At 49.6% G+C, this 26,420-nt stretch overlaps 2 protein-coding genes across 3 annotated transcripts in view; both read right to left on the reverse strand.

Moving 5' to 3' along the window:
- The window catches only part of APMAP (adipocyte plasma membrane associated protein), a 29,020-nt gene extending 10,381 nt beyond the window's left edge, over positions 1 to 18,639 (reverse strand). The window contains exons 1-3 of the mRNA XM_030872499.2: positions 18,491 to 18,639; positions 10,371 to 10,487; positions 5,743 to 5,858 (exon numbers count right to left, since the gene is read on the reverse strand). Coding sequence (XP_030728359.2) covers positions 5,743 to 5,858; positions 10,371 to 10,487; positions 18,491 to 18,582 — 325 coding nt within the window. The 5' untranslated portion in view covers positions 18,583 to 18,639. The remainder of the gene's footprint in view (positions 1 to 5,742; positions 5,859 to 10,370; positions 10,488 to 18,490) is intronic.
- A 6,058-nt stretch (positions 18,640 to 24,697) lies between these two features.
- Positions 24,698 to 26,420, reverse strand: part of ACSS1 (acyl-CoA synthetase short chain family member 1) — a 43,827-nt gene continuing 42,104 nt past the window's right edge. For both annotated transcript variants that reach the window (XM_030872504.3, XM_060284618.2), the window contains one exon: positions 24,698 to 26,213. In XM_030872504.3, coding sequence (XP_030728364.1) covers positions 26,034 to 26,213 — 180 coding nt within the window. In that variant the 3' untranslated portion in view covers positions 24,698 to 26,033. The remainder of the gene's footprint in view (positions 26,214 to 26,420) is intronic.

The following is a 26,420-nucleotide window of genomic DNA, read 5'->3' on the forward strand; positions in this document are numbered from 1 at the left end:
CAACATTGAAAATCAACTATACTTCGATATAAAAAAAATAAAAAAGAAATGGAAAGATCCTGCAGACAGAAAATTAGTAAAGACACAGTTGAACTCAACAGCATCACTGACTAACTGGATATCAACTACCTCATCCAAACAACAGCAGAATATATATTTTTCTCAAGTTCACATGGAACATTCACCAAGACAGACCATATTCTGGGCCACAACACACACCTTAACAAATTTAAAAGAATAAAAATCATACAACGTCTGCTCTCAGACCAAAATGAAATTAAACTAGAAATCAGTAACAGAAAGAGAGCTGGAAAATCACAAAATACTTGGAGATTAAACAACGTGCACTTCTAAATAACACATAATTCAAAGAAGAAACCTCAAGAGAAATTAGAAAACATTTTGAACTAAATTAAAATGAAAATACAACTTATAAAAATTTTCTGGCTGCAGAGAAATCAGTGCTTAGAAAGAAAGTTGTAGCATCAAAGGCATATATTAGAAAAGAAAAAAGACCTAAAATCAATCATCTAAGTTTCCATCTCAGGAAACTAGAAAAAGAAGAGCAAATGAAACCCCAGGTAAGCAGAAGAAAGAAATAATAAAAATTAGAGCAGATATCAATGAAATTGAAAACAGGAAATCAATAGAGAAAAATCACCAAAACAAAAGCTGGTTCTTTGAAAAGATCAATAAAATACTGGGTTGGCCCAAAAGTTCGTTTGGGTTTTTCCGTAAGATGCTACGGAAAACCCAAATACACTTTTTGGCCAACCCAATAAATAATCCTCTAGCCAGGCTAACAAAAGAGAAAAGATAGAAATTACCAATATCAGAAATGAAGGCGGGAACATCACTATAGACCCCATGGACATTAAAAGGATAATAAAGGAACACTATGAACAACTCTATGTCCACAAATTTGATAATGTAGATGAAATGGTCCAATTCCTTGAAAGACACAATCTGCCAAAACTCACACAAGAAGAAAAGAGACAATCTGAATAGGTCTGTATCTATTGAGGAAATGAATCAATAATTAATAACCTTCCAAAAGAGTACCAGACTGAGATGGGTTCACTGATGAATTCTATTAAACATTTAAGGAAGAAATGATACCAATTTTCTATAATCTCTTCCAGAAAATAGAAGCAGAGGAAATACTTCTTAACTCATTCTATGAAGCCAGCATCACCCTAATACCAAAACCAGACAAAGTCACTTCAAGAAAACTACAGACCGGACTTCCCTGGTGGCGCAGTGGTTAAGAATCTGCCTGCCAATGCAGGGGACCCGGGTTCGAGCCCTGGTCCAGGAAGATCCCACATGCCGTGGAGCAACTAAGCCCATGTGCCACAACTACTGAGCCTGTGCTCTAGAGCTCATGAGCCACAACTACTGAGCCCACGTGCCACAACTACTGAAGCCTGCACACCTAGAGCCCGTGCTCCGCAACAAGAGAAGCCCCCGCAATGAGAAGCCCGCGCACTGCAATGAAGAGTAGCCCCCACTCACCGCAACTAGAGAAAGCCCTCGCGCAGCAACGAAGACCCAACGCAGCCAAAAATAAATTAAAATAAATTAAAAAAAAAAGAAAACTACAGACCAACATCTCTCATGTACAAAGATGCAAAAATCCTCAAGAAAATATTAGCAAATCAAATCCAACAATGTATAAAAAGAATTATACACCCCAACAAAGTGGGATTTATCCCAAGTACGCGAGGCTAGTTTAGCATTTGAAAATCGGTTAAGTAATCCACAATATCAACAGAGTAAAGAAAAACTACATGAACATATCAATAGATGCAGAAAAAGCATTGACAAAAACCCAACACTCATTTCATGATAAAAACTTTTAGCAAATTAGGAGTAGAGGGGAACTTCCTCAACTTGATAAAGAATATCTACAAAAAACCTACAGTTAACATCATACTTAATGGTGAAAACTAGACGCTTTCCCACTAAAATCAGGAACAAAGCAAGGATGTCTGCTCTCATAACTCCTTTACAATACTGGACTGAAAGTTCTAGCTAAAGCAATAAGACCAGAAAAGGACATAAAAGGTATACTTATGGGGAAGGAGGAAATAAAACTATCTTCACTTGTAGATGACATGATTGTCTACGTCAAAAATCCCAAAGGATCAACAATAACAAAAAAAACTCCTGGAACTAATAAGCAATTATAGCAAGGTTGCAGGATACAAAGATAATATACAAAAGTCAATCAGTTTCCTACATACCAGCAATGAACAAGTGAAATTTGAAATTAAAATCAGAATACCATTTACACTAGCTTCCAAAAGAATGAAGTATTTGGTTTAAATATAACAAAATATGTACAAGATCTAGATGAGGAAAACCATGGAACTCTGATAACAGAAATCAAAGAACTAAATAAAAGGAGAGATATTCCATGTTCATGGATTGGAAGATTCAACATTGTCAAGAGGTTCTTCCCATCTTGATCTATACATTCAAAGCAATCCCAAGCAGCTATTTTGTAGATATCCACCAAATGATTCTAATGCTTATATGGAGAAGCAAAAGATCCAGAATAGCCAACACAAAAAGCTGGAGGACTGACACTACCTGACTTCAAGACTTACTATAAAGCTACAATAATGAAGGCAGTGCGGTAATAGCAAAAGAAGAGACAAATAGATCAAAGTAACAGAATACAGAGCCCAGAAATAGATCCACAACTCATCTCTAACAAAGAAGCAAAGGCAATATAATGAGGTACAGATGGTCTCTTCAACAAATGTTGCTGGAACAACTGGACATTCACCTGCAAAAAGATGAACCTAGACACAGACCTTACACCCTTCACAAAAATTAACTCAAAATAGATCACAGACCTAGATCAAGTAAAACACAAAACTACAAAACTCCTAGAAGATAAAAAAGGAGAAAACTTAGTTGACTTTGGGTGTGGTGATGACATTTTAAATATAACACCAAAGACATGATCCATGAAAGAAAGAATTGATAAGCTGAACTTCATTAAAACTAAAAACTTCTGCTCTGAGAAGGACACCATCTAGAGAATAAGAAGACAAGCCACAGACTGGGAGAAAATATCTGCAAATGATGCATCTGATAAAGAACTTGTATTCAAAATATATGAAGAACTCTTAAAACTCAACAATAAGAAAATGAATAATCCAATTTAAAAAATATCCCAAAGACTTAAACAGACACCTCACCACAGAAGATATTCAGATGGCAAATAAGCATATGAAAAGATGCTCCACATCATATGCCAGCAGGACATTGCAAATTAAAACAGCCATGAGATACCACTTCACACCTATTAAAATGGCCAAAATCCAGAACACTGACAACACCAAATGCTGGCGAGGATGTGGAGCAACAGGAACTCTCATTCACTGCTCGGGGGGAATGGAAAATGGTGCAGCCACTTTGAAAGACAGTTTGGCAGTTTCTTATGAAACTAAACATACTCTTATTATATGATCCAGCAATTATTTTGGTATTTGCCCAAATGAACTGAAAACTTAAGTCCACAAAATAATTTGCACACAGATCTTTACAGCAGGTTTATTTATAATTTCCAAACCTTGGAAGCAACCAAAATGTCCTCCAGTAGGTGAATGGAAAAATAAACTACGCTACATCCAGACAACAGAATATTATTCAGCAATAAAAAGGAATGAGCTATAAAGCCATGAAAAGACATGGAGGAACCTTAAATGCATATCAGTAAGTGAAAGAAGTCAATGTGAAAAAACTATATGCTGTATAATTCTAACTCTAAGACATTTGGAAAAGGCAAAACTAAGGAGACAGGAAACAGATCAGTGGTTGCCAGAGGCTGGGGGCAGAGAGGGATGAAGAGGTGGAGCACAGAGGATTTCTGGAGAGGCAGTAAAAATTTTCTGTATGATACTATAATGATGGATGCATGTCATTAAACATTTGTCCAAACCCATAGAACGTACACACCAAGAGTGAACCCTAATGTAAACTGTGGAATCTGGTGATGATGATGTGTCAATGGAGGGTCATCAATTATAACAAATGTACCATCTTATGGGAGATGTTAATAACGGGGCAAGGGACTTCCCTGGTGGCACAGTGGTTAAGAATCTGCCTGCCAATGCACAGGACACAGGTTCAAGCCCTGGTCCAGGAAGATCCCACATGCCGCAGAGCAACTAAGCCCGTGCACCACAACTTGAGCCTGCGCTCTAGAGCCCGCGAGGCACAACTACTGAGCCCGCATGCTACAACTACTGAAGCCCCCATGCCTAGAGCCCGTGCTCCACAACAGGAGAAGCCACTGGGATGAGAAGCCCATATACCGCACGAAGAGTAGCCCCCGCTCAACGCAACTAGAGAAAAGCCCGCGCACAGCAACCGAAGACCCGATGCAGCCAAAAATAAATAAAATAAATTTTAAAAAATAATAATAATGGGGAAAGTAGGGGGTATGGGATATATGGTAAATCTCTGTACCTTCCCCTCAATTTTGCTGTGACTCCAAAACTGCTCTATAACATAGTCTATTTAAAAACTTAAAGGATGTTCATCGGCAACTCCGGAGGCTAGTGCCTCCCTCCACTGTCAGCAGCAGTGGGTCCCCAGGGCCTTTGTGCGGTTCACACCTGCAGGGGGTAACCAGAAGTATCACCAAAGGACAAGCAGCTCCTTTAAGAGAGAAAAGGGAGGCGTGATGAGAGAGCAAGATGAGGCATCAGGCCAAGTAGAAAAGACAAGAAAAGCATTCTCTGAGAGATTTTTTAAAAAATCACTATAACTCCTCAAAGTTCCAGTTTTAAATGTCAATACCGGGTTTTTTTAACCAAAAACACAAAATCTGTGAAATTAATAAACATCAAAATCTTTTTAAGAGAAACATGAAGCTCTATCACGAAGTGCCCATCCCTCCTGAACAATTCTGACTTTGCCACCAACTGGCAGAAACACTCAGTCCTCGGGCCATCCAAACAGTTGGGCTGGGAAAGAGGGGCTGGTCCACAGCAACAGAAGTGGAGGTGTGGGCCTGACAGGCCTTCGGAAGGAAACAGAAGCACGCTGGCCACCCATGCCCACAGCCGTTCCACCGTGCTTTGGAAAGACGGCCAGTGAGCAGAGGTGAGAAGTGGCTGGGAAATCCTCACATCTCAACCCTCGGCAAATTTTTCATTAACTATATTTTTTGATTCCTGAGCTTAACTCTCATTCTAACAGACAGAAAAGACCTGTTCCAGGTTGCTACAGACTCAAGAATTAGAACCAGACCCTATTCCAGTTCTTAGGTTTGGGCAAGTTTGAAGCAGATCGTTACCCTTAAATGTACCCATCAAAGTGAGCTTTAAAAAAAAGTGGAAATATTGAGAATGGTTCCTGTTCTTTTCAAAAATGAAATCTACACAAAGACAATCTGTGCTAGAAACGTCCTATCAAGTAACACCTACCCAATGTGATAAATGAACTGAACACCAATGTTTGTCCACATTTTTTCCTTTCTCCTTTCACTTTAAAGGGTCCAACAGTTTGAGCAGAATAAAATGCTTCACAGACATGAACTCAAAATCACCCAGCACTAAAATGGCCTGCAACTCAGAGAGGTGAGAGGCTCCCGCAGGGCATCTGGTAGACAAACACGTGCACGACCGCAGCCAAGAAGGCTGCCCAGGGCTCCCCACGGAGCTGCCCCCACAGGACCCCACTCAGGCAACAGACAGCGCCAAGTCCCAGGGGTCTACTTACCCCCGATATGTGCTATGGACTCTGGCCCAACAAGCTGATTTTCAAAAAGCCTTTCCGCCTGTCGCAACTTCGTATTTGGTTGCAGGACACCAAGCAAGAGCGGGGGTTCTTTGAAGCTGTAAAATAACGCAATTATAGGGATTTGTCTATAAAAGTACATGAAGAAAGTATTTACGGAGGGCCTACAAGGACCTACACGCATAACTCCCCATTCTTTGACAAAGAGCACATGTTCCAATAACATCCTTAGTTGCCAGAAGCACAAGTTAAGAAAAAGAACTTCCTGGGATATCAGGAAAGGTCACAGCACAAAAGAGAACTGAGAACGTAAGCAAGGCTGATGCAAGAACTCCGCAGGAGCAGCCACCCGAGGCCACCGGGCCTCCGCCCACCCATCCAACCTGCTCCACCCTGCGGTTCACACACCCAGGCCTTTATTCTCCCCCGGGGCTGCCACGTCATCCGGGTCCAGCTGAGACGGAGGGAGCGGAGTGGACATTTCACAGTGACAGCCTCACCTCCCACTCCAGAGGGGACAGAAGACGGCTGGGCCTGGCGCCACAGCCCCAGCGTCCGCACACGCGCACCTGTCTCCCGCCTGTCACTCTCGGGGGCCCCCCAGCTCCCTCTGGCCTGGACCCCTCCCAGCACGAAGAAGCCGCCCCAGGAGCTCTCCCCTCTCCACACACAGGCAAATACGCCATTTCTCCCAACCCGTCAGCAACTCTTGCTGATGCCACCTGTACAAGCCAGGTCCTCTGCTGCCAGCCTGGTCCACGCCACCATCTTCCCTCCCCACCTCCTCCCCTGTCCCCCACAGTCTGCTCGCAACCCAGCAGCCCACCTGCACTTTAGGAGACACAGATCACGGCAACCGCCCCTCAAACCCCTGCAACGGGCCCTCTCCCCCGGAGCCAAGGTCTTCCATGAGCTCCTCGCCCTGAAGTCCGGCCACAGCCTACTCTCCTCCCCTCACTCTGCCTCCCTGCTGGTCCCTGAGGGCACCAGGCATCTCCCATCCTAAGTCTGCTGCCTCCTCTCCATCACCTTCTCAGTGAAGCCTGCTCCCACCACCCAATTTAGCGTCCAACACGGCCCCCAGAAGCACAGACCCCACCCCACTCGACTTTGTTGGCAGCACTTTTCAGCTCTCACTTCTCTATGTCAACTGTCTGTCCCCACAAGAACACACGAGATCAGGGATTTGTTGTTTTTTCCCTGTTGTATCCTGAACACCTGGCACCCAGGAGGCTCCCGGGGAGTACCGTGGGAGGGAGGGAGGAAGGGAGGAGAGCTCCCACTCCCCCCCCACTTCGCCCACCAGAGTGGGACAACCAAGGCGGGGGGCGGGGGTGATGTGGGAACTCTCCACCCCCATCCCCCTCCAGGCAGAACTCTTCACTCCCTTCCGCCCCCTACTCAAGACACAGCCCAACTCCCCCCAAATTAAATCCCCCCGCTTCACCATCTGCTGCCACCCAATTATGGCTTTCTACCTGCTTTTCAAAAACACACTCTTGGGTTAACTAAGGAGTTTTATTTCCAAAGGGGGAGAGCAGGACCATGACCTGCAACACACCTGGGTTCAAACTCTGCCCAGGAAGGTCACACCTCCCAGGTGCAGGTACACGTGTAAACGGAACAACAGACGAGCACACAGAGCAGGGGCAGAGGAGCCTCCCCTGAGACTCAACCTCCCTCTGCCCACGTGGACGCTGCCGGTTTCCCTACACTCAGGAAGTCCTCAGGGAACGGCTGCAGCATCAAACTAGTCAGTGTATCACGTGCTGTCCCTGCCCCCAAGGAGTCTGAGTAATCTCCACGGGGAAACAAGGAAACATAGGAGAAAATGCAAAGGACACACAAAAAGGGCCCCCAGGCCCGCCGCTGGGTGCAGAAGCATCAGGGAACAGCAGCCCAGGAGGCCCAGCCCAGCACCTTGGGCCGGCCCAGGTCCATGGACTCGCATTAACTCATTAATTGTTAACTCCTATTCACTCGTGCTACTCCCCCTAACTTCAGTCACCACTTATGCTCAGTTTCTAGTTTTATCCTGTTTCTCCCCATGGTTCCATTTGATCACGATCACTCTTTAGTCTTCCTTCTGAGGTGGAACTGAGGAAATGCCCCCCCGACTGTGAGCTGTGAATGTGTCTCACAAGCATGTGGCCAGGACACGGCCCATGGGCCCCAACTCAGCAGTGGTCACCGCAGCCTCCACCCACCACTTTGTGGAAAGGACTCAGCTTCCATCCAGAAAGGAACAGAAACATTATTTTTCATAAAAGGATAGGACTGTTTCTGCCATATTTAAACCATATTTTTCAGTTACTGTAAAATTTAACACAAAAAACACAGTGTTTTAAAGAAGAGATTTTTGTGGCTATGATTTAAAAAACCAACAGGAATAATAATTCTTCTAGCAACTGAAAGCTATTACCATTACTGTCAAAAGTATGCATTTTATTAGCAGAGTGAAACTGTAAAACTCAAAGATAATAAATAAATAGTAGCAATAAAATGCTACAGGTGGTCAGGGATGTGAGGAGCAAATAGAAACACAAAAAATAAAACTCAGGCAAGGCCCACGGGAGACCTGCAGGGGAAGGAGAGAGACAGTGTCCCATGCCCTCTGACCCCTTCAGGAGGGATACACACTGGGGTCCTCAGAGATGCTCAGGAAATCTTTGAGCCACCCAACCCCTCTGGTTCCACGAGCGGACGCTCCTGTGCAGTGAGGACCACTAAGCTGATGCAAGTGCCAACCACAGGTGACCACACCACTGGGCTCCCATCTCTCCACATGCAAAATGTATCCTGACGTACACTGAGCAACACCCTCCAGGAATCGGGATGTCACTTATGTCGTGTCCACTAGTCCCCAATCTTCCTAACAAAGAAAAGAAGGCTGCTCTGCACAGCAGGATCTGGCCAAGTCTGGCAGCCTTCCCGCTGACTCTGCTCCCTAAGGACTGCCACCAACTGCATAACAAGCCACCCTGGAAGGGTCTCCCCTAGTCTTGCGCCCTCTGGGTCTGTCTGTCCTCTGTTTTCCTGAATCCCCTGCAGACAGAGCCCCCAGGACACCTCCCCCAGCTGAGCCCCACCAGCACTGAGACTGCACTGCTCACCCTAGTCGGTGAGTCTCCCCCTTCCTTGTTCATTTTGCTCTGAAGGGAGTTTTACAAAAGTCCTGTTTGCTGCTGTTATCAGCACTTTTCCCCAAACCCCAGATCGTTCCCGTTCTCACCATCTGCCAGCCTTCTGCCTTCGTTCTGGCTTTGGGGGCCCACAGCCCCAATGTGGGCCCAGTCATTCCCTAACTCTGAGCCCAGGAGAGGCCCGTCAGCCACACCGGTTTCTCTGGGTTTCTCCTCACCCGGCACATCTACTCCACAGACAGGGCTCATTCTGCACAACCTCAAAGCCTTCCGGACCTCGCTCCCCTCCAGGCTGTCAGGGCTTCACATCTTCTTTCCCCGAATTTCTTCACCACTCTGCACAATAAATGACCTCTACTGAGATCACAGGTCTTCGGTCATGGAAGCTCTAACCCTCCCTGCCCCTCAGATGCCGGATGCTCACCTGCTCCTCACTGCCTCCTCTCTCCAAGGCCGGCTCCCCAGCCCAGGTTTTGATCCCCAGCTGTGGACACAATTCATGCTCCTGCCTGGCCAACTGGATTATCCAGAAAGGCCCAGGCAGTTTGCATTTGGGGCAGGCTTAGCCGCATCCTTCTACCCAGTGAGGGGGTCGGCAGGAGGGAGCCCCTTCGACAGGACGCCCAACACACCACCATGAAGCCTCAACTCTCACTCACAAACCACCAACGTGTTATTCAGTTGTACCTGTTAGATTCTCTCTATACTGAGACAGGGTTCTTATCTAAAGTTTTAAAGTCTTACATGAACTCACTCACAGTAAACTTCAGACAGCCTCATCACCCTGGGCGGTTCTGAGGGGAAACAGGAACTTACTGAACCACACTGCACAGCCCTTGATGTCATAAATAATCACACCAAGAGGAGCCTGGCTCTGCGTGACTGTAATTACAAATGTGAATACATTCACAAGACCCTGAGGTGTACACTATTTTTTCAAGTTATAACGGACTGCATTACCCACAGATCCCCACTGATAAAGGGTAACTTAGGAAAAACAGAACAGTAATTACAAGGTTTACTAAAAATCAGCTACTTATAAATCCTTATTCCAGTAAACATATTTGTGACTGCTGAACAAATAGCACTTATCAATTTTAAAAAAAATCAGTTACTTAAAAAATTTAAAGAAGGCAACTTGAACTTAACCTTCGTTTATGTGTGCTTTTGACACTTCAAATGAATTCAGGTTAATCATCTCTAATACTTAAGCTTCTCTTGTTTGGGATTTTTCTGGTTTTTAATTTTGCTTTGTACAGTTTTGTTTTTGAAACAGTAACATGGATAATACTGTACAACATCTAACTTAACATGAAACAAAGACACTGAAGAAATCACAGATCTCTACTTCCCATAATAACCTACCTTTCAGAGCAGGTTGGTTTATCAGTCGAGAAGTCATTTCAGCCCGTTTACTATATTTTGTCAAGCAGCACCCCCAGCCCCCCAAGTTGTGCAACAGCTCACCTGAGAGGCTGTGGGTCTATGGGAGAGTCCAGCAGCATCATGGCACCAAGCAGGGGGACGGTGAGGAACACAGCCAGCAGCAGGAAGGTGGCTCGGAACACTCTGCCACTGAAGGAGCTGCCAGAGACAAAGCACAGGAAGGCACTGGGCAGGGCTCAGGCGGAGTGGCCGCAGTCTCGGCCCTCTGGGCAGGGGCAGCCCTCCCGCCTGGCCTGCCCGCCACCACCTCCACGTCAGTGACTAAAGGTCAGCACTGTGCACTCCATGCCCTTGCTCTTTTGTTAACCTTTCAGCGTGTGGGACACTCCTCTCAGTTATTTCCAAGGTAGTCTGCTAAGCTGTATCTTGGATCCTCTAGCAGAGGTTAAAAGTGGGCAACCCAAAGAACTGATGGGCACAAAGTGACAGAGGAGAGAGTGGCGCTGAGGCAAGGAGCCACCCTCATCCACGGGGAAGACAGCATCCCTCAGCCACCACCTCTAGCCGCCTGGACTCAAAGAAGCAACGCTCAGAGACAAACTCAAGAAGGAAATAGGGCTTCCCTGGTGGTGCAGTGGCTAAGAATCTGCCTGGGCTTCCCTGGTGGCGCAGTGGTTCAGAGTCCGCCTGCCGATGCAGGGGACGCAGGTTCGTGCCCCGGTCTGGGAAGATCCCACATGCCACAGAGCAACTAAGCCCGTGCGCCACAACTACTGAACCTGTGCTCTAGAGCCCACGCGCCACAACGACTGAGCCCACGTGCTACAACTACTAAAGCCCACATGCCTAGAGCCCGTGCTCTGCAACAAGAGAAGCCACTGCAATGAGAAGTCCACACACTGCAACAGCCCTCCCTCGCCACAATTAGAGAAAGCCCGTGTGCAGCAACGAAGACCCAACACAGCCAAAAATAAGTAAATAAATACATAAAATTAATTTAAAAAAAAAAAAAGAAGGAAACAGAAGCAGAACGTCCTGAGCATCCAACCCCAACCATTTTGGGCATCGCACCTCTAAGAGCTCAAGAGGTGACCCCAGCTCTTCTGCCTGGGAGAAGCCGGATAGATACAGACAGTTAGAGAACCTACAAGATCACACCTCCAGGCCGTCACTGCGAAAGCCGTGGGGAGACCTGACAGTGCCCTGGGACCTCTAGCGAAGCGTGTGGACAAATGACCATGGGGGACTGAAACTCCTCTCCAACAATCTTCACACACATCCTCACTCACCCATGGACCAGGGAGCACGTGAAGCCTCCTGCTAAGAAATAAACTGCCCAGGATCACTGTTTCCTTGCATCAGCGTATTCAAATTCACTGAACACCTGAAATCAAGAGTAACTTAAAGCAAATTAAAATCATGAGCTCCTAAAGTGGAAAATCTTTTTCTAACAAAAAAAGTTGACTTGAAAAAAATCAGGACTCACACTTAACAAAGCAACTTGACGTGAGGGCAATGTTTCACTTGACTTTTGACAAGATGGTTTCAATGAAGAATGCAGAAATGTGGGGGCCTGGGTGCCAGCCCCAACTGTCCCAACTACAGCCACGCCACTTCAGGTGAGCTGTTGCACCCCGAAGCCCACGGTTCCCTACTGTGACTCAGGGTTTGTGGCAGAGTAACCTCAAAGTCCTACCCAGTTCTGAACATTCATGATTTTAATAAGCAAATAAAGCAGAAAACAAATCGTTCTGCTTCTACTGGGGGTAGGTGGAAATGAAAGAATGACAGAGTGCCCCCTGCAGACACATGGACAGCATGCTGAAGTGCTTGAATCCTGCCCTCAGTCTAAACAGGAGGAACAGACTGTCCTTAGAGCTGCCAGGAGGAACGTGGTGGCCCTGCTGATACCTTGGTTTCAGCAAAGTGAGACTGTGCATGACTCCTGAGCCCGAAACTGTGAGAGAATCAATTTGTGTTGTTTACATTAAGTGTGTGGTTGCTTGTCATGGCGGCCACAGAAAACTAATACAGTTTTTTTTTAATTTATTTATTTTATTTTATTATTTATTTTTGGTTGCGTTGGGTCTTTGTTGCTGCACGTGGGCTTTCTCTAGTTGCGGAGAGCGGGTGCTACTCTTCATTGTGGTGCACGGGCTTCTCTTTGCTGTAGCTTGTCTTTGTTACGGAGCACAGACTCTAGGCATGCGGGCTTCAGTAGTTGTAGCATGTAGGCTCAGCAGCTGCGGCTCGCCAGCTCTAGAGCGCAGGCTCAGTAGTTGTGGCACACAGCTTAGTCGCTCCGTGGCATATGGGATCCTCCCGGACCATGGCTCGAACCCGTGTCCCCTGCATTGGCAGGCGGATTCTTAACCACTGAGCCACCATGGAAGTCCTAATACAGTTTTCTGATTAAACTAAATCTGTTACCTGGAAATGGGGTGCTGCTATAACGAATACCTAAAAATGAGGAAGTAGCTCTGGAATCGAGCTGTAGGTGGAGGAGGAAAGAATCGTGAGGATCAGGAAAGAAAAGGTCTAGATTTCCTCGAACTGACTGTTGTTAGAAACACGGACCGTAAAGACTCTGCTGGCAAAGGCTCAGTACGAAGTGACAACAGACTGTGAGCTGAAACACGGACACGGAAGGCACTGCTGGTGAGACCTCAGGAGGATGCCAGGACAAGGACCAGACCTGGAGGAAAGCAGCAGAGAGCCGGGCTGACTGTATCCCACAGTGAGGCGGACAGCACGCCTGTACCTGATGAGCCAGGACACCTCCAAGCAGAACTGAGGTGCACCTGTACCTTCACGCACAGGGGACAGCGCTGACCTTTGACACTTCGCTTCTGCTAATGAGTATCCCAAACTGCACCTATTTTCCCTCTAATAACCTCCAAAAAGCGAGTTTTGTTCCTAGCCCCCTTTTCACATGGCGTTGAGGACGCACCCCCAGTAGATGAAACGCCGAGTTGCCAGGCTCCTGGCAGAAGACAGGTGACCAGGAAGGGAAAATCAGGCAACCCCTCCCTCCCAGGCCGGTCTCCAAACCCCATTAGCCTTCTTCTATCGTGACTGACTCACGTGGTCAAGGGTACAAGAACAGAGAGCATGCAGTGCACACGTGGCACAGATCAGCACTGACCACCAGACACAACAGCAGGCGGGCACGACCTGAGAGGCCTGCGAGGGGCAAGGAGCAAGGGCCCCGAAAAGGGTGATGACAAAGATGGTGAAAACAAGAGGTGCCATGCAACGTGCTCAGGAGGGTGACCAGGCAGAACCGGACCGTCCGCTCCAGGACGAGGCAAGTGGATGGGGCACGGTGGCCGGCGCACAGCCCACTGCCAGAAGGACGAGACCGAGGGCCAGGTCTGACCCCAAGCCCACAGTCACTGCTAGCAACACCACTGCCAAGGACCAGAGGAGACGCCTGGACCTGGAGCCTGGAGTAGCGTTTGAAACACTCTGCACAAGCTGACTGTGTCTGCCCTTCTGGGCGTTGCAGGTAAATGGAGCTACCGGTGTGGCCTCTGTGAGCCGCTCCCTGAGCTCAACACGACGTGTCCGGCTTCATCCAAGCTGCAGCACGTGTCAGCACCTCCTGCCTTCCGCAGCTCAACACCACCAACGTTTATCCGCTCGTCTGCTAACGGACACTTGGTGGGAGGGGAGATGGGGAGTGATTACTTAATGGGAACAAGGAGTTTCATAGGATGAGGAAAAGTTTTGAAACCACGGTGGTGGTTGCCCAACGCTAAACATCACTGAACTGTACACTCTGAGGTGGTTCCCTTTATTTTATGTGAATTTCACCTCCAAAAAAGTTAACGGTGATGAAAATATTCTTAACTTAGACTGTGATGACTGTTGCAAATCTCTCTGAATAAACTAAAAACCCCTGAATTGGACATTCTAAACTGGAGAATGATGGTATGTGAATTACATCTCAACAAAGATGTCAAGAAAGTAAACAAAGTCAGTGACCAACTCTGCAAACCGCCCGTCCACAGGCTGGGACATGCATCACTCACTCGGTGCCCAGTCTGTCAGCGTGATGGCCACAGCCAGTGTCTGCACAGCAAGAGGGCATCTGCAAGGGCGCAGGGAAGGAATGACTGGTCCTGTGGTTCCTTTAAAAGTGGAGTCCCAAAGAGCGGGCCACACGGCACTGCACAAACCCTTCCTTCCGCAGGGCCCCCACAAAGAAGGACGGGCCGTCCTGCAAAGGGGGCTGATGTAATCCCCCTACCCCCGGCCCCTGCTCCTCAGGGGAAGCTGCCTTGTGCAAACTCACCAACGAAAATGGTGACATTGGCCAAAGAGCCCCTTTCCCTTTTCCTTGCTGAACACGATTCCACATAAGACAGATCTGTCCCATCTAGCTCGGACTCTGTGTTGTTAACTCTCCTTTTCTACACTGTTGTGTACATTTGAAAATCTTAATTTAGGAATGTGATTTAGAGCTTGTGGCAGCGTGCTTGAAGACCTGGTTGCCCCTTCCTACGACGGGGAAAACGAGGAGTCCAGCCAGGACAGAAGGCAACTGCATACAGCTAGAAAGGCGGCCGGAACTCAGACAAAGGCCTGTGTCCACACGGCCCATCCTTGCCGGGGACCCAGCCAGCCCCCTCTTACAATCAGAGTATAAAGAACTGGAGAAGAACTTGGAGGCCACCCAGCCCAGTGCTCCTGAAGGGGGCACCTCCCCTGGGGCAGCTGTAAACAAGGCCCAAGATTCTGTCTGGCAGGTTCAAGCCCCCCAGTTGTGCCTGATGTGCGGCCGGACACCGCTGACCTGATCCAAACCCCTCCCCAGTGAAAGAAGTCCATCAACACCCTGGCTGACCGCCAGCCAGCCCCTTTGGAAAGTTCTGCACAGGGTCAAGTTTTAGAAACAGCAGCTCAGCCCCAGGCTGTTTACTTCCTCACTGCAGGCTGAGACACATTAGCTCAAAAGACCCATCAGCGCCAAACTCCAACTTTACATATCCAATTACTTTAAAAATAGCCCAAACACAAATTTTTAGCCATTTAGAGCCTGCCTGCTTTGCATTCTCTGTGAAACCTCACCAGACAGCTATTACCCATCGATAAAACAGCCTCGCCACTCCCACCCCACTCCTGCCCTTGGAGCTCTCTGACCACCTGCCTCGACCCGGGAGCCTCTCTCATCCCCTCCCCCGTGAGATTCCCCCACACGCAAACCCGTCAGTGTCACCCACGAAGCTCACGTGGCTGCTGCCACCCCACAGTCACATCACTTTCCTTCATCAGCACCAGCATCCCTCAAACCCACTACATAACACCAAAAAGGGACTGAATTTTTAATTTTGGTTCATTTTAATTAATTTAGACTTAAGTAGCTACATGTGGCCAAGTGGCTGCCACATCAGACAGCACCACCTGGGAGCCCACGAGCATTTAATGACCACCTCCACAGACGGCAGGCATGCCAGGCCCCATCAAGTTCCCGCCCTCCGTGCATCCTGGTATAAACACGGCCCGCCGGGGAGTGACAAGCACACAGGGGAACAGTACAGCAGGTCGGGCAGAGGGTGGGGAGGGCTCGAAACCCATGAGCTCTGCCCAGAAACTTCAGGAGAAACCACTGAGCAGAGCCATGCAGCCGAGGAAACACAGGACTCAACGAGCTCTCGGCACAGGCGAGAGCTGCACTCCCCTGGGCACTGAGCCTGTAACTGCTGGGTGCACAGGTCCTGGGGGTGAGGTCGGAGGGCTTCCCACCCAGGCTCTGGGCACATGGTTATTTTAGCCCAAGGTTCATTAACTCTTTGACAGGCCCATCTCACTGCCAGCTCCTGTGAACTCAGTCAGCCACAGTTCTGCCTCTCCTGCACGGCTGCCCCCACCACACACCTGCCCTGCGTCCACTCGAATAAAGGACCCTCCATTCATCCGTACTGTTTTCACCGACAAAGTGCTGCACGTGCCCATCCTACTCTCCTTCCCAATCTGGGCTGACACATCCCAGAAGGTCAGCAACTTCCCTCCCAGGTGCCATCTGGGAAATCAACTTGTTTGCCCCAACCTCTACACCTGCACCCTGAAATTTCCTACAGTCTCTAAGGCAAGAGAGCGATCACAGTGACGCAACAGGATTTGACAACTACCATGGGCTCAGCCACGACTTACAAAATCCTGTTGCGGCACCAGCCAAATGCGGCAGAGGGCATTCTCTAACCACTTCTGCACACAGGACATCAGGGCCTCGAGTCGCAGACAGAAGTCCTGACCAACAGATTCAGTGAGATCAAAAAAGACCTGTGATTTTTATGGAAAACCTGTTAGGCCCAAATCCAGGGGAGACTGGAACCCAAGGTGCCAAGTATACCTGGAACCTGAGAGTCACACACAACTCTTCTCAATGCTTCTCACTGTCCAGCAGCCAATTCTGTCCTTCATTCATTTTCATGTCACTTGTGACTTCATTCCTCTGTAACTTTACATAAACCACGTCACTCACAGAGACCTCAACGACCTCATCAGGAAAACAGAGCTAATGCCACCTTTCATGCCAAGAGTCAGGAGATTGAGCAAGGTATCGTTCAGTGTCCTGTCCACCGAAATCTATTGTCTTGCTTCTGTTAACTGAACAGTATGTCCTTCAAGGCTTCCTTTATTCTGTTCAGCATGTCTAAAGTTTACTCTATCATCATCACGTTTCTACTTCCTTCAGATTCCTTTACTTCACCCATTATACACAACGTTTTCCCGTCTTAGGGTGAACCCTCAACTTTTAAGGTAATCCAAGATGACAATCAGATGAACTACTAGAAACCACCACAAAAGAAGTGAAAAATAGAGAAGAACTGCATGGTAAAAATAAGAAAAAACTAAAGAATTACAATATACAGATACAAAAGAAGGTGGGTGACAGGAAAGATACAGATACAAAGATACAGAAGAAGAGCAAAGAAGAGAAAGAGGGAAACACAGGAAAGCCAAGAAAATGTCTTAAATCAACACAGTGCAAAAGGCACCCAGGGAAAGACCAGCAACAGGTGAGGACTTTGGAACATTCAATTAACCCTACCATTAAGGAAGAAACCCCCAGAGAAACTGAAAAACAGTTGAATTAACTCCGCCCCCTGCCCTGGGGCCTGGAGTGCCTGGGGGAGCCCAGCTGAGAGTTGGGCCCATGGCACGAGTGCCCTCGGGCACTCTATGCCCTGCACCTTCAGACAGACCCAGGCCAGCTGCTTCCTGGTCTTCTGGGCATGAGTGTGTAGAGACTCGGTGTGGTGTTGGCACAGTTTCTGGAGCACAGCACTGCCAGTCCGATCATGTGTGCTCTAAAGGCTCCTGAGTCATCACCAGATGATTTCACAACACCCACAGTCAAAAAGGTGTCCAACCTGTCCTGGTTTGCCCAGGGTCAGCACTTAGAGTCCCACGTCCAGGACAAACCAGGATAGCTGATCACCCTACAGTGAGAACTATATACGAAACATATATCCAACCTTTCCACTGGCCCCGAGACATATTATTGAAAACTATCCATGAATCTCCTTTCTAGAGCCCAAACGCTCCTCTCTGCTATGTCTCTCCTTCAAATGTGTTCCTCTCATTATCATCAGGGAATAAATTCGGTCTCTCTCGGCAAAAACTGTCCCGCATTCAGTATGTACCATACCCGCTGGCACTCCAAGAAATATTCCCAATATTTCTATCAACATATAAGTCAATCAGTTCCACACTTTGAACTTGGTCTGTGTGGGGCCTCTTGGTTCTTCCTAAAAATCCAAAGTTAGGACACTCAGGGCATAAAGTTAAGAGGAGAATTTTATAGGCTTATGCTTGTTTTTAGCTAACAAAGCAAAGTATATTTAAATTCAGGAAGGTCCCTATGCATCTCCGTCCCTACCAGGAAAATGTGCAAGCCTGGACCCTCACAAAAACTGCCCAAAAACGTCCCTTCGGCTCCCCGTTCTTCCTGAAGGCGCGGCAAGATGGGCAGGTGCGGAGGCCCTCTCCGCGCGCCCCGGGCTGCTCCGCAGACGTCCCCACGGGGAAGTGCGACAGGGCCGGGGGAAGGGGGGCCTGGGAGCCGGGCAATGACCGAAGGGACGCAGGTGCACCGCGCGACGAGAGCCCGCTTCCTCCCGTGAAGCGAGGCCCCCGGGGACTAAATGAGGCGCTCGCCGCTGTCACCGCCTCGGGGTCCGGGCCTGGCCTACCTGCCGCCCTTGGCCTCCGGGACCCGGGCATCGTCCGTGACAACCTGCGGCCGCACGGGCCGGCGCTGCCGCAGCCCATCTGCCTCGCTCATGGCGCCCGTGCGCCTGCTGCCTGAGCCCCGTTCCCCCTGCCTACGGCCCGGCGCGCGGAAGTGACGAACAGGCCCCGCCTCCCTCCTCGGCCGTGCGCGGAAGTGACTTGGGCCCCGCCCCTTCCGGCCGCCGGGGCGGAGTTGCTACAAGGTGCTCACCCGCTAGTCCGAGCCCGCGAGCCGTCCCGGAGGCGGCTTCCGGCGTCTGCATCGCCGCGTCCTAGCCCGCCGTCCCAGCCTTTCACGTCCGTTCTGACCTCGAGGCGAGGCCCACCAAGAATCCCGTGGCCGTTTCCTAACCGATGGGGTTGAGGGGAAAACGCGCCGGAAAAGGGCAGCCGGCCGTGTTCGCCATTGTGTCGGTCACAGCGACGTTCGGCGGTTTGTAAGAGTGTGGACGGAGCTGTCGCCAGGAGCAGCGGACAAGCCGAGGGCCGCGCCCGCCGACTGACCCGCGCGATCTCCTCCCGGAAGAGCCGACTCTAGCCGGTCGTCGTGAGACACTTTGGGGTTTTAATGAGGAATTTTGCCGAAGGAGACCAACGGGCTCGTGAGGGCGTCCGGCAGATGACGGAGCTGAAGTTGTAGGGATTGGGGAAGACACTGGGAGGAAGTTTTCCCGGCAGAGGAAGCCGGCTCCTGTTACTCGGCAGCGTCTCCAGAAAAGGCCACTCAAAATGAAACCCTGAGAATCGATTTTCTTGCTACTAGGCAAGGCGGTCCCCACGCCAGTGTGCCACGGCCTTTCTGGGTGCTCGAGGGCACCGGACTCCCACCCAGCTGTCCCCAAGAAAAGCTCGGAAGACCCAGCGTGGGGGAATGAAGATTCCTTGTGTGAATCCAGGTCGGCAGGGTCCCGGATTATAGTTCAGGCCTTGGCAGCATCTTACTTCATTCCCCGCGGGATGCAGCCAGTACAGCTGCTCTGCCAGGGATGGTTTTAACAGCGCTGCATGATCGGCCCCTTCCTGCCTGTCTGGAGTGTCCCTACCCTGAATCCTGTGTTTCACACACTCAGGATTGCTTGCTATTTCTAATTCTGTGCCTCCCTGCCTTGGTCCTTATTGTTCCTTCACCTCCACTTGGTCAGACCGGTTTTATCACTCAGGACCCACTTCATTTGCTGAAAATCCCTCCCCTAATTTCACAAGCAGGATATCTTCCTAGTGTTTAAGGCACTTTCACTGTAGTTATTTGTGTTCCATGCCAACTGAAAACAGCCAGGAACATGGCTGTACAAGAAAATAATAAAAGGTTAGGTTTATTCAACTTGCTGCAGCAAAGGAAGGAACCAGAGGACACGTGAGTCTCCTCAAAACAGGGGTGTTATGGAAGGGTCCTCGAGGGGTGTGGGGCTGTAGTTGGCCGTAGATGGTCTTGGCAAGGATGGGTCAGAATTTGTAATCGGGAGAGCCACTGGAGGGGTCAGTGGTTTTGTCTTGGAGCACGTACTCTGCATGAGCTGAGTCACGTGTGTTGCACGGCATGGTTTAGTCCTGTTTTTCTGTTTGGGTGTCATGGTCAGGCCCACTTTGCTAGCTGTGGTTTCTTTCCTTCTCAGTCCCCCCACCCACCCTCCAGCATAGCTAACACCCCGTTCCTGGCAGGGGGGTGGGACCACTCTGATTGGTTAGATCAGGTCCCTCAACCTCAGTGGTGTTGACAGTTTGGGCCAGATAATTCCTTGGAGGGAAGGGAGAGTGGGGAGCTGTCCTGTGCACTGTAGGATGTTTAGCAGCATCCCTGGCCTCCACCCACTAGATGCCAGCAGCATTCCACCCAGTCATGATAATCAGTAATGTCTCCAGACCTTACCAAGTGTCCCATGGGTTAGACCAACCAGAACCCATTCCCCTCACCCTGAGCCTGTGCCAGCGGTACTGCTTCCCAGTCACTTGTTTTTAAGTCACCTGTGCCAGGAGGACCGTCCCGGGGTTAGACGCCATAATCAGAGTCTTGAGGCCTTCACAGTGTCGGCACCTGGACTGAAAGGCATGACGTGAGGGTGAAAATAAACACGTCTGCCAGGCAGCAGTGGCAAGTGCCCCAGCTGGTCACTGTGATCCGTGTTGCCCCAGGATGCTATCACTCTTTAAGACAGGGGTTCTCAACTTTAGCTGCACATTAGAATCATCCAGGAAGCTTTGAAATATCCTGATGCCTCAGTCCCATCCCAGAAATTCCAATGTAATCGGTCTGGGGTGTGGCTTGGGCATAGGTAGTTTTAAAGGGTCCCCAGACACTTTTTCTTTTTTTTTTTTTTTTTTTTTTGGCTGCGTTGGGTCTTAGTTGCAGCACTCAGGATCTTCATTGCGGCATGTGAGATCTTTCACTGAGGCGCGCGGGCTTCTCTAGTTGTGGTGCACGGACTCCAGAGCATGCAGGCTTGCTAGTTGAGGCGCATGGGCTCTCTAGTTGAGGCGCGCGGGCTTAGTTGCCCCGCGGCATGTGGGATCTTAGTTCCCTGACCAGGCATTGAACCTTCTTCCCCTGCATTAGAAGGCGGATTCTTTACTACCAGGGAAGTCCCTCCCCAGACACTTTTAAAAGCCGAAGTCGAGCATCACTGCTTAGAGAAGAAATAAGAAATAGAGACACATATACAGCATTCCAGTTTGGGGGGGACAGGGGTCTGAGTCCAGTGTCCCTAAGATTGGAGACCAAGAGAATCACCCCACCACCACTTTGCTTTGGAAGCCTCAGAGACTGTCTGCAGGAAACATGAGAGAGGCAGCTGTGCGCCATGAGGGGCTGGGGGGACTCAGGCATGACCCTGAGGGCTTGGGACCGGAGGGGCTGTGACTTGTCAGTGGGAACACAGATTATGATGAGGAATGGGCTGGGTGGCTTCCCACACGCAGGCAGTTTCCTATCATGACCTTGACGGGAGTTACCTGGGTGTTTGTTTATGTCAATTTGTTAAGCTGTACATTTATGTTTTGAATACCTTTCTATATATGTTTGTTATATTTCATCCCCAAAAATGTCTGAAAGCAAGCTGTTGCCTAGTTTGAAAGCTGTCTTTGTCCGGATCACTTTCTTAAATTGAAATGGAAATGCATTTAGTGTTGGGCTTGATCAGTGATCCCCGAAACTGGACCAGGGCCTTGCCAACTGTGCAAAACACCTGGGAATTGTTGAAAGCCCAGATTCCCAGACCCCAGCCTCCCAAAGACACCACATCCTGACACCATCACCTTGAAGGATAGGATTTCAACATGTGAATAGGAGGGGAGGGGGGCAACATTCAGGCCATTGCAGGGGTCGAGCGTTCCTTTTGATCCCATGGTGCAAAGATGGGCATGGATGTCCATTTCTGTCTTGTTTCTAATGTAGACAAATTGGAATCACCTCAGGTGTCCATTAATAATGGTTAAATAAATGCTCAAATTCAGTGGTTTGCCATATGCAATCAATACAAGGAATAAGATGGGGAGATACCTGCATTATATTGGGAGGGAACAAGTACAAAGTAATATGTAAAGGGCCTCAGTAACTTATGGGAAATGCTTGGGTGAAGTGGATGTTGGAATTCAGAACCTTTCACATTTAAGGAACATTATGCATGACTTTCTGTTCGTGCGATGGCAGATTAGATAACTGAGACTCATGCTGGCAGTGAGGACAATGATGAACGAAATATTTGAAACATCTGCGTGAAGACACTGGCAAGCCCAGCATGGTGATCAGGTAACAGAAAGGACAGAGAGAGGCCCAGGAAGATGAGCCCAGGGTCGGGAGCCACTTTTTCCCCCCGAGTGCATTCGCAGGTCCAGAGGGGGAAGTTGAGAGGCCAGCCAGTTCCGAGACACATGTATAGGATTCCTTGTGAGTCCTGCCAGGTCAGCAGCGGTTGCCATGGTGTTAGTTACCCTCCTTTCCTGTTTCACACCCATCCCTCAAACTTGTTCCTGGAATCACATTCCTAAGTAAGAACAGGGAAGGCTGCATACAAGCCTTTATCTCAGGCTCTGCTTTCAGGGCAGTCGAGACCAAGGCAGGAAGAGAGACTAGAACATGAGAAGTTCCAACATATGGGATGTCTGCGTCCTCAGAAAAGAAGCGAGAATGACAAAAACTATATTTAAAGATATAATGAATGATGGAGATATTTCCAAAATTGATTCAGGTGGACATCAAGCCACAGACCCAAGAAGCCCTATGGAGCCCAGGCAGGATAAATAAAAACAAGTCATTGAAAAATAATACTGTGGAACCAAAGACAAATGGTTTTCACAGACCAGAAAGGATCTGTTTGCTTGGTTTCACCGTGTTACACAGCAGAAATTCCCAATGATGAAGGAAAAGCCTCTAACTCAGATTGGAGGTCACCACCTTGCCTCCTACCCCGCCAGAGTCACTACCTCTGGGAAGGCTTTCTCTGGGCCTGCACCTGGGTGCTGCTGCTGTCCCCGGCCCAGATATCAATACAGAGGCCAACAGTAAGATGCCTTAAAAATTATAAAATAAAATGTAGATGTTCCCCTAAGCTCTTCCAGGAGGGGATCTGAGCATGGGGGTCAAAGATGGAGTCAGCTCCATCCAAACCCAGCTCCGCCACCTTCCCGCCTCCTCTACCAAGTGGGGACAAGTGTCTGCTCAGGAGGCGCCATGGGGATGAAGTGGGCTGAGGAGTGGGGCACCTGGCAGGGCCTCCTTGCCCACTGTGCTCAGCAGCAGAAGCATTTCTGTTCCGACATCGGGTATTGTGAGGGCTGGAGGTGGGGGCAGGTCAGTCTGCGAGGACTCGAGTTAATTTCACTGGAGTCAGGCCGAGGCAGTGGGGTGAGAATTCACCTACCTTTCCTGCACTACAAGTTCAGCAGCTGTGGGTGAGCCGGGACCGGCATTTGCCTGAATCACCTCAAGATTTACCCTTAGATAAATGTGCGGTCACATCACGACGGTCTCTGAGTTCTGCCTGGTCACTTCGCTGCTTCCACACCATCCGACATCCGTCTCTGCTCTGCATTCTGCATCTTGGCCACTCCGAGTTGGGTCTTTGTCAGGACATTTCAGCCTTGACAGAAGATCCGAAGCAGGAAGTGAAGCCTGGGGCCGGGATGGGCAGGGGCAGCTCAAACGTCCCTGCGCATCCCCCGGCTGGGCCCCAGGCAGGCCCTGCTCGAGGCTCACCTCCGTGTCCTGTCCTCTCTCAGTGGCCTGATGCATCACATGGCCAGCGACTGTGGTGCTGGGAATGACCTTCACAAACCCCCGGCAGCCAGGAGACGAAACCAGGGTGGCTTCACCAGAAGGCGGCGGGGGCGGGGGGGGGGGGCGCTGCACAACTGGACTTGTTAAAAACTGCTATAACCCTCTCCTGCTGCCCTGCCCCGGGCCAGACTATTCTGATAAGAGGAAAGTCCTGCTGTGACTTCCCAGGCATCCAGAGGTGCAGATCTGGGTTGTTCCCCGGTGAGCCGCCTTTGTAAATTCATCATCCTCCACAGCCTCCCTCCCCACACCTGGGGCTCGGCATGGACACTCTCCCTGGGACAGCCCAGCTCCTGCTCTGGAGGAACATTTCTTGTCCCACCTCTCAGGGCACCAGTTCAGTGCGTTTTTCTCTAAAGCCTGCATCTCATCCACTGAAGGACACAGAAACCCTGCCCACCCCTGGGCAGGGGGTGGGTCGCAGGCAGGTTGAGCTGCTCACCTGTGGGTCTGCATGGGCGGCACTTCCTGGGTGTGGTTTTGCATCCTCGTTCTCTGTGCTCTAGGCCAGCACCCACGGTCAGGGCTGCACGTGACGAGGGGGGTCTCGTGTCGTCCAGCGTAGTAGCTCCTGGCCATGTGGCACCTGAGTATTTAACTATGGCCACTGCCACCAAGGGACTAAGTATTTTATTTTATTGTTTTTTTTACTTATATCTAACTAGCCACCTGTGATTAGTGATTGGCCAGCACAGTGGTCTAGAGACAGGTTAAGTTTACCAAATAACAGTTTAAGATAGGTGAGCGCTTGTTGTGTATTTCCTCCCCGTAAGAGTGAATTTTTTAAGTGTTCTCTTTGGAGTGAATAGGTCTCTTCCAGTTTTGTGCCAAGGATTATATTCAACAACAAAGAATAGTGTTATTTGATCAAAAAACATCACCACAAAAAAGAAGAGAATGAACAAAATAAAGCTTTATTTGAACAGCCCTGCAGATCATTTTGAAGCACTGGTCGCTGTCCCAGCTTATAGCTGTCATTTCATAAGTAGCGCCCTAACCATAATCTGCCAAGTCCAGCAAACTGCTGCTGGTACAGGTGGTGAGAGCTGCCAATCTGTGCTACAGCCGAGACCACCCGTCCTCACCTTGTCACCGAGAGGCCAGCACAGCCACGTATGGCGGGTGTTGAGCACTCCAGGTCCCCGTGAACACCTGCACAGCTGCAGGGTACCGCCCTCTGTGGGGTGCAGGTTGAGGCAGCCCTCCCTGTCCTCCAGGACCCAGCTCAGCAGGCCACCCGCCCAGCACTCCACAAGTGGTCCCTCTCGTGCTTGGCTATCAATAGGCACTTTGCAACCTAATGGTCGACGTTGTCTTGCTAAGTCCAGAGAACCAAAGGCACATTGGAAAAGGGAGAGACATGGCTCAGAGTAGGGAGGTAGGGCAGTTTTCAGGGACCCAGTTCCGGCTGCATTACTGAGTCCCTGGCTTCCCTGAACAGCCCTAGGCATGGAGCGCGCCAACTGGCTGCTGAGTGTCCAAGGCCGGGGGGAGGGGAATGTTTCCAGACCGCAAGCTGCAGAAACCACATGTGACCGGAGCCCTTCAGAGCTGAAAAGGGAGCCCATCCCCACAGGTGCTTTTAGCAGTTAGGTTTCATCACACACAAACCAAGAGAAGTGGAAACATACACCAAAAACAGATGCTGTGGGCTTGAGAGATTTCAAGATGGCTGTGTTCAGACAGAGGCACAAACATTTCCAATTCGGATTTCAAGTAGGCCAAATGGTACCCAAAAGTGCACCCTCCAACCCTCCACATTTCCCCAAGAGCGGAAGCAAAGAAGGAGCTTTTCATAAGTGTTAAGAAGAGTGTGTACAAGTAAACCACACATTGCACGTATGTGTTTGCACCATTTTTCTTCTAAAATATAAAAGTATAAAAATAAAATTTCCACCTTGCGTTTCTAGAAACACCTAGAGAAAACATGACTGCTTGTAGTTGCCAGTCACCTGAGCAGGCACAGGGGCTCCACCTTCCTGTGCTGTCGGGAAGGCACGGGAATGGAGGTGATGGACTTTTCACCGGGAAACCAAATTCAGGGCAAGTGGGAGAAAGCTCACCCTGTGTGAGGACCTGTCATGGGTCCCCACGTAGAGGGAAGGCAGGGACTTGGGGCTTCGCGTGGAGGGTAGCGTGGGTTCCGCTGGGGCGTCTAGGAACAAGCCGACTCGGGAGCTGTGTTCTAGGAGCGTAAGTTCGGGGCCTGGCTTGGGGTCTCGGCAGAGCCATCGTCACTGGGCGGCCCCCCACTTGTCTTTGTACTCCTGGTAGGCACTCAGTATCTCCGTGATGACAGTGGGGTCCTCCATTGTGGTGATGTCCCCCAGGTCCTGAGCTCCGCCTGTGACGATCTTCCTCAGGAGCCTCCGCATGACTTTTCCAGACCGAGTTTTTGGAAGACGCTTCACTACCTGGCAGGGAAGGCGCAGCATTAGACTTCGGGTGGTGCCCAGACTCCCAGCCCATGTCCGATGGCGTTGAGATGAGGAGGGTACTACTCAAGGGAGGACGCCCCTCCCTGGGGACCCAACAGGAATGGGTGATGTACAGCCCATCCCAGAGAAGAGCGGGGCCGTGGCCTCTGGTTTTATCCTCCTCCATCTGGACCTAAAGCTGAA

Source organism: Globicephala melas, chromosome 15, assembly GCF_963455315.2.
Source record: "Globicephala melas chromosome 15, mGloMel1.2, whole genome shotgun sequence".
NCBI lineage: Eukaryota > Metazoa > Chordata > Mammalia > Artiodactyla > Delphinidae > Globicephala > Globicephala melas.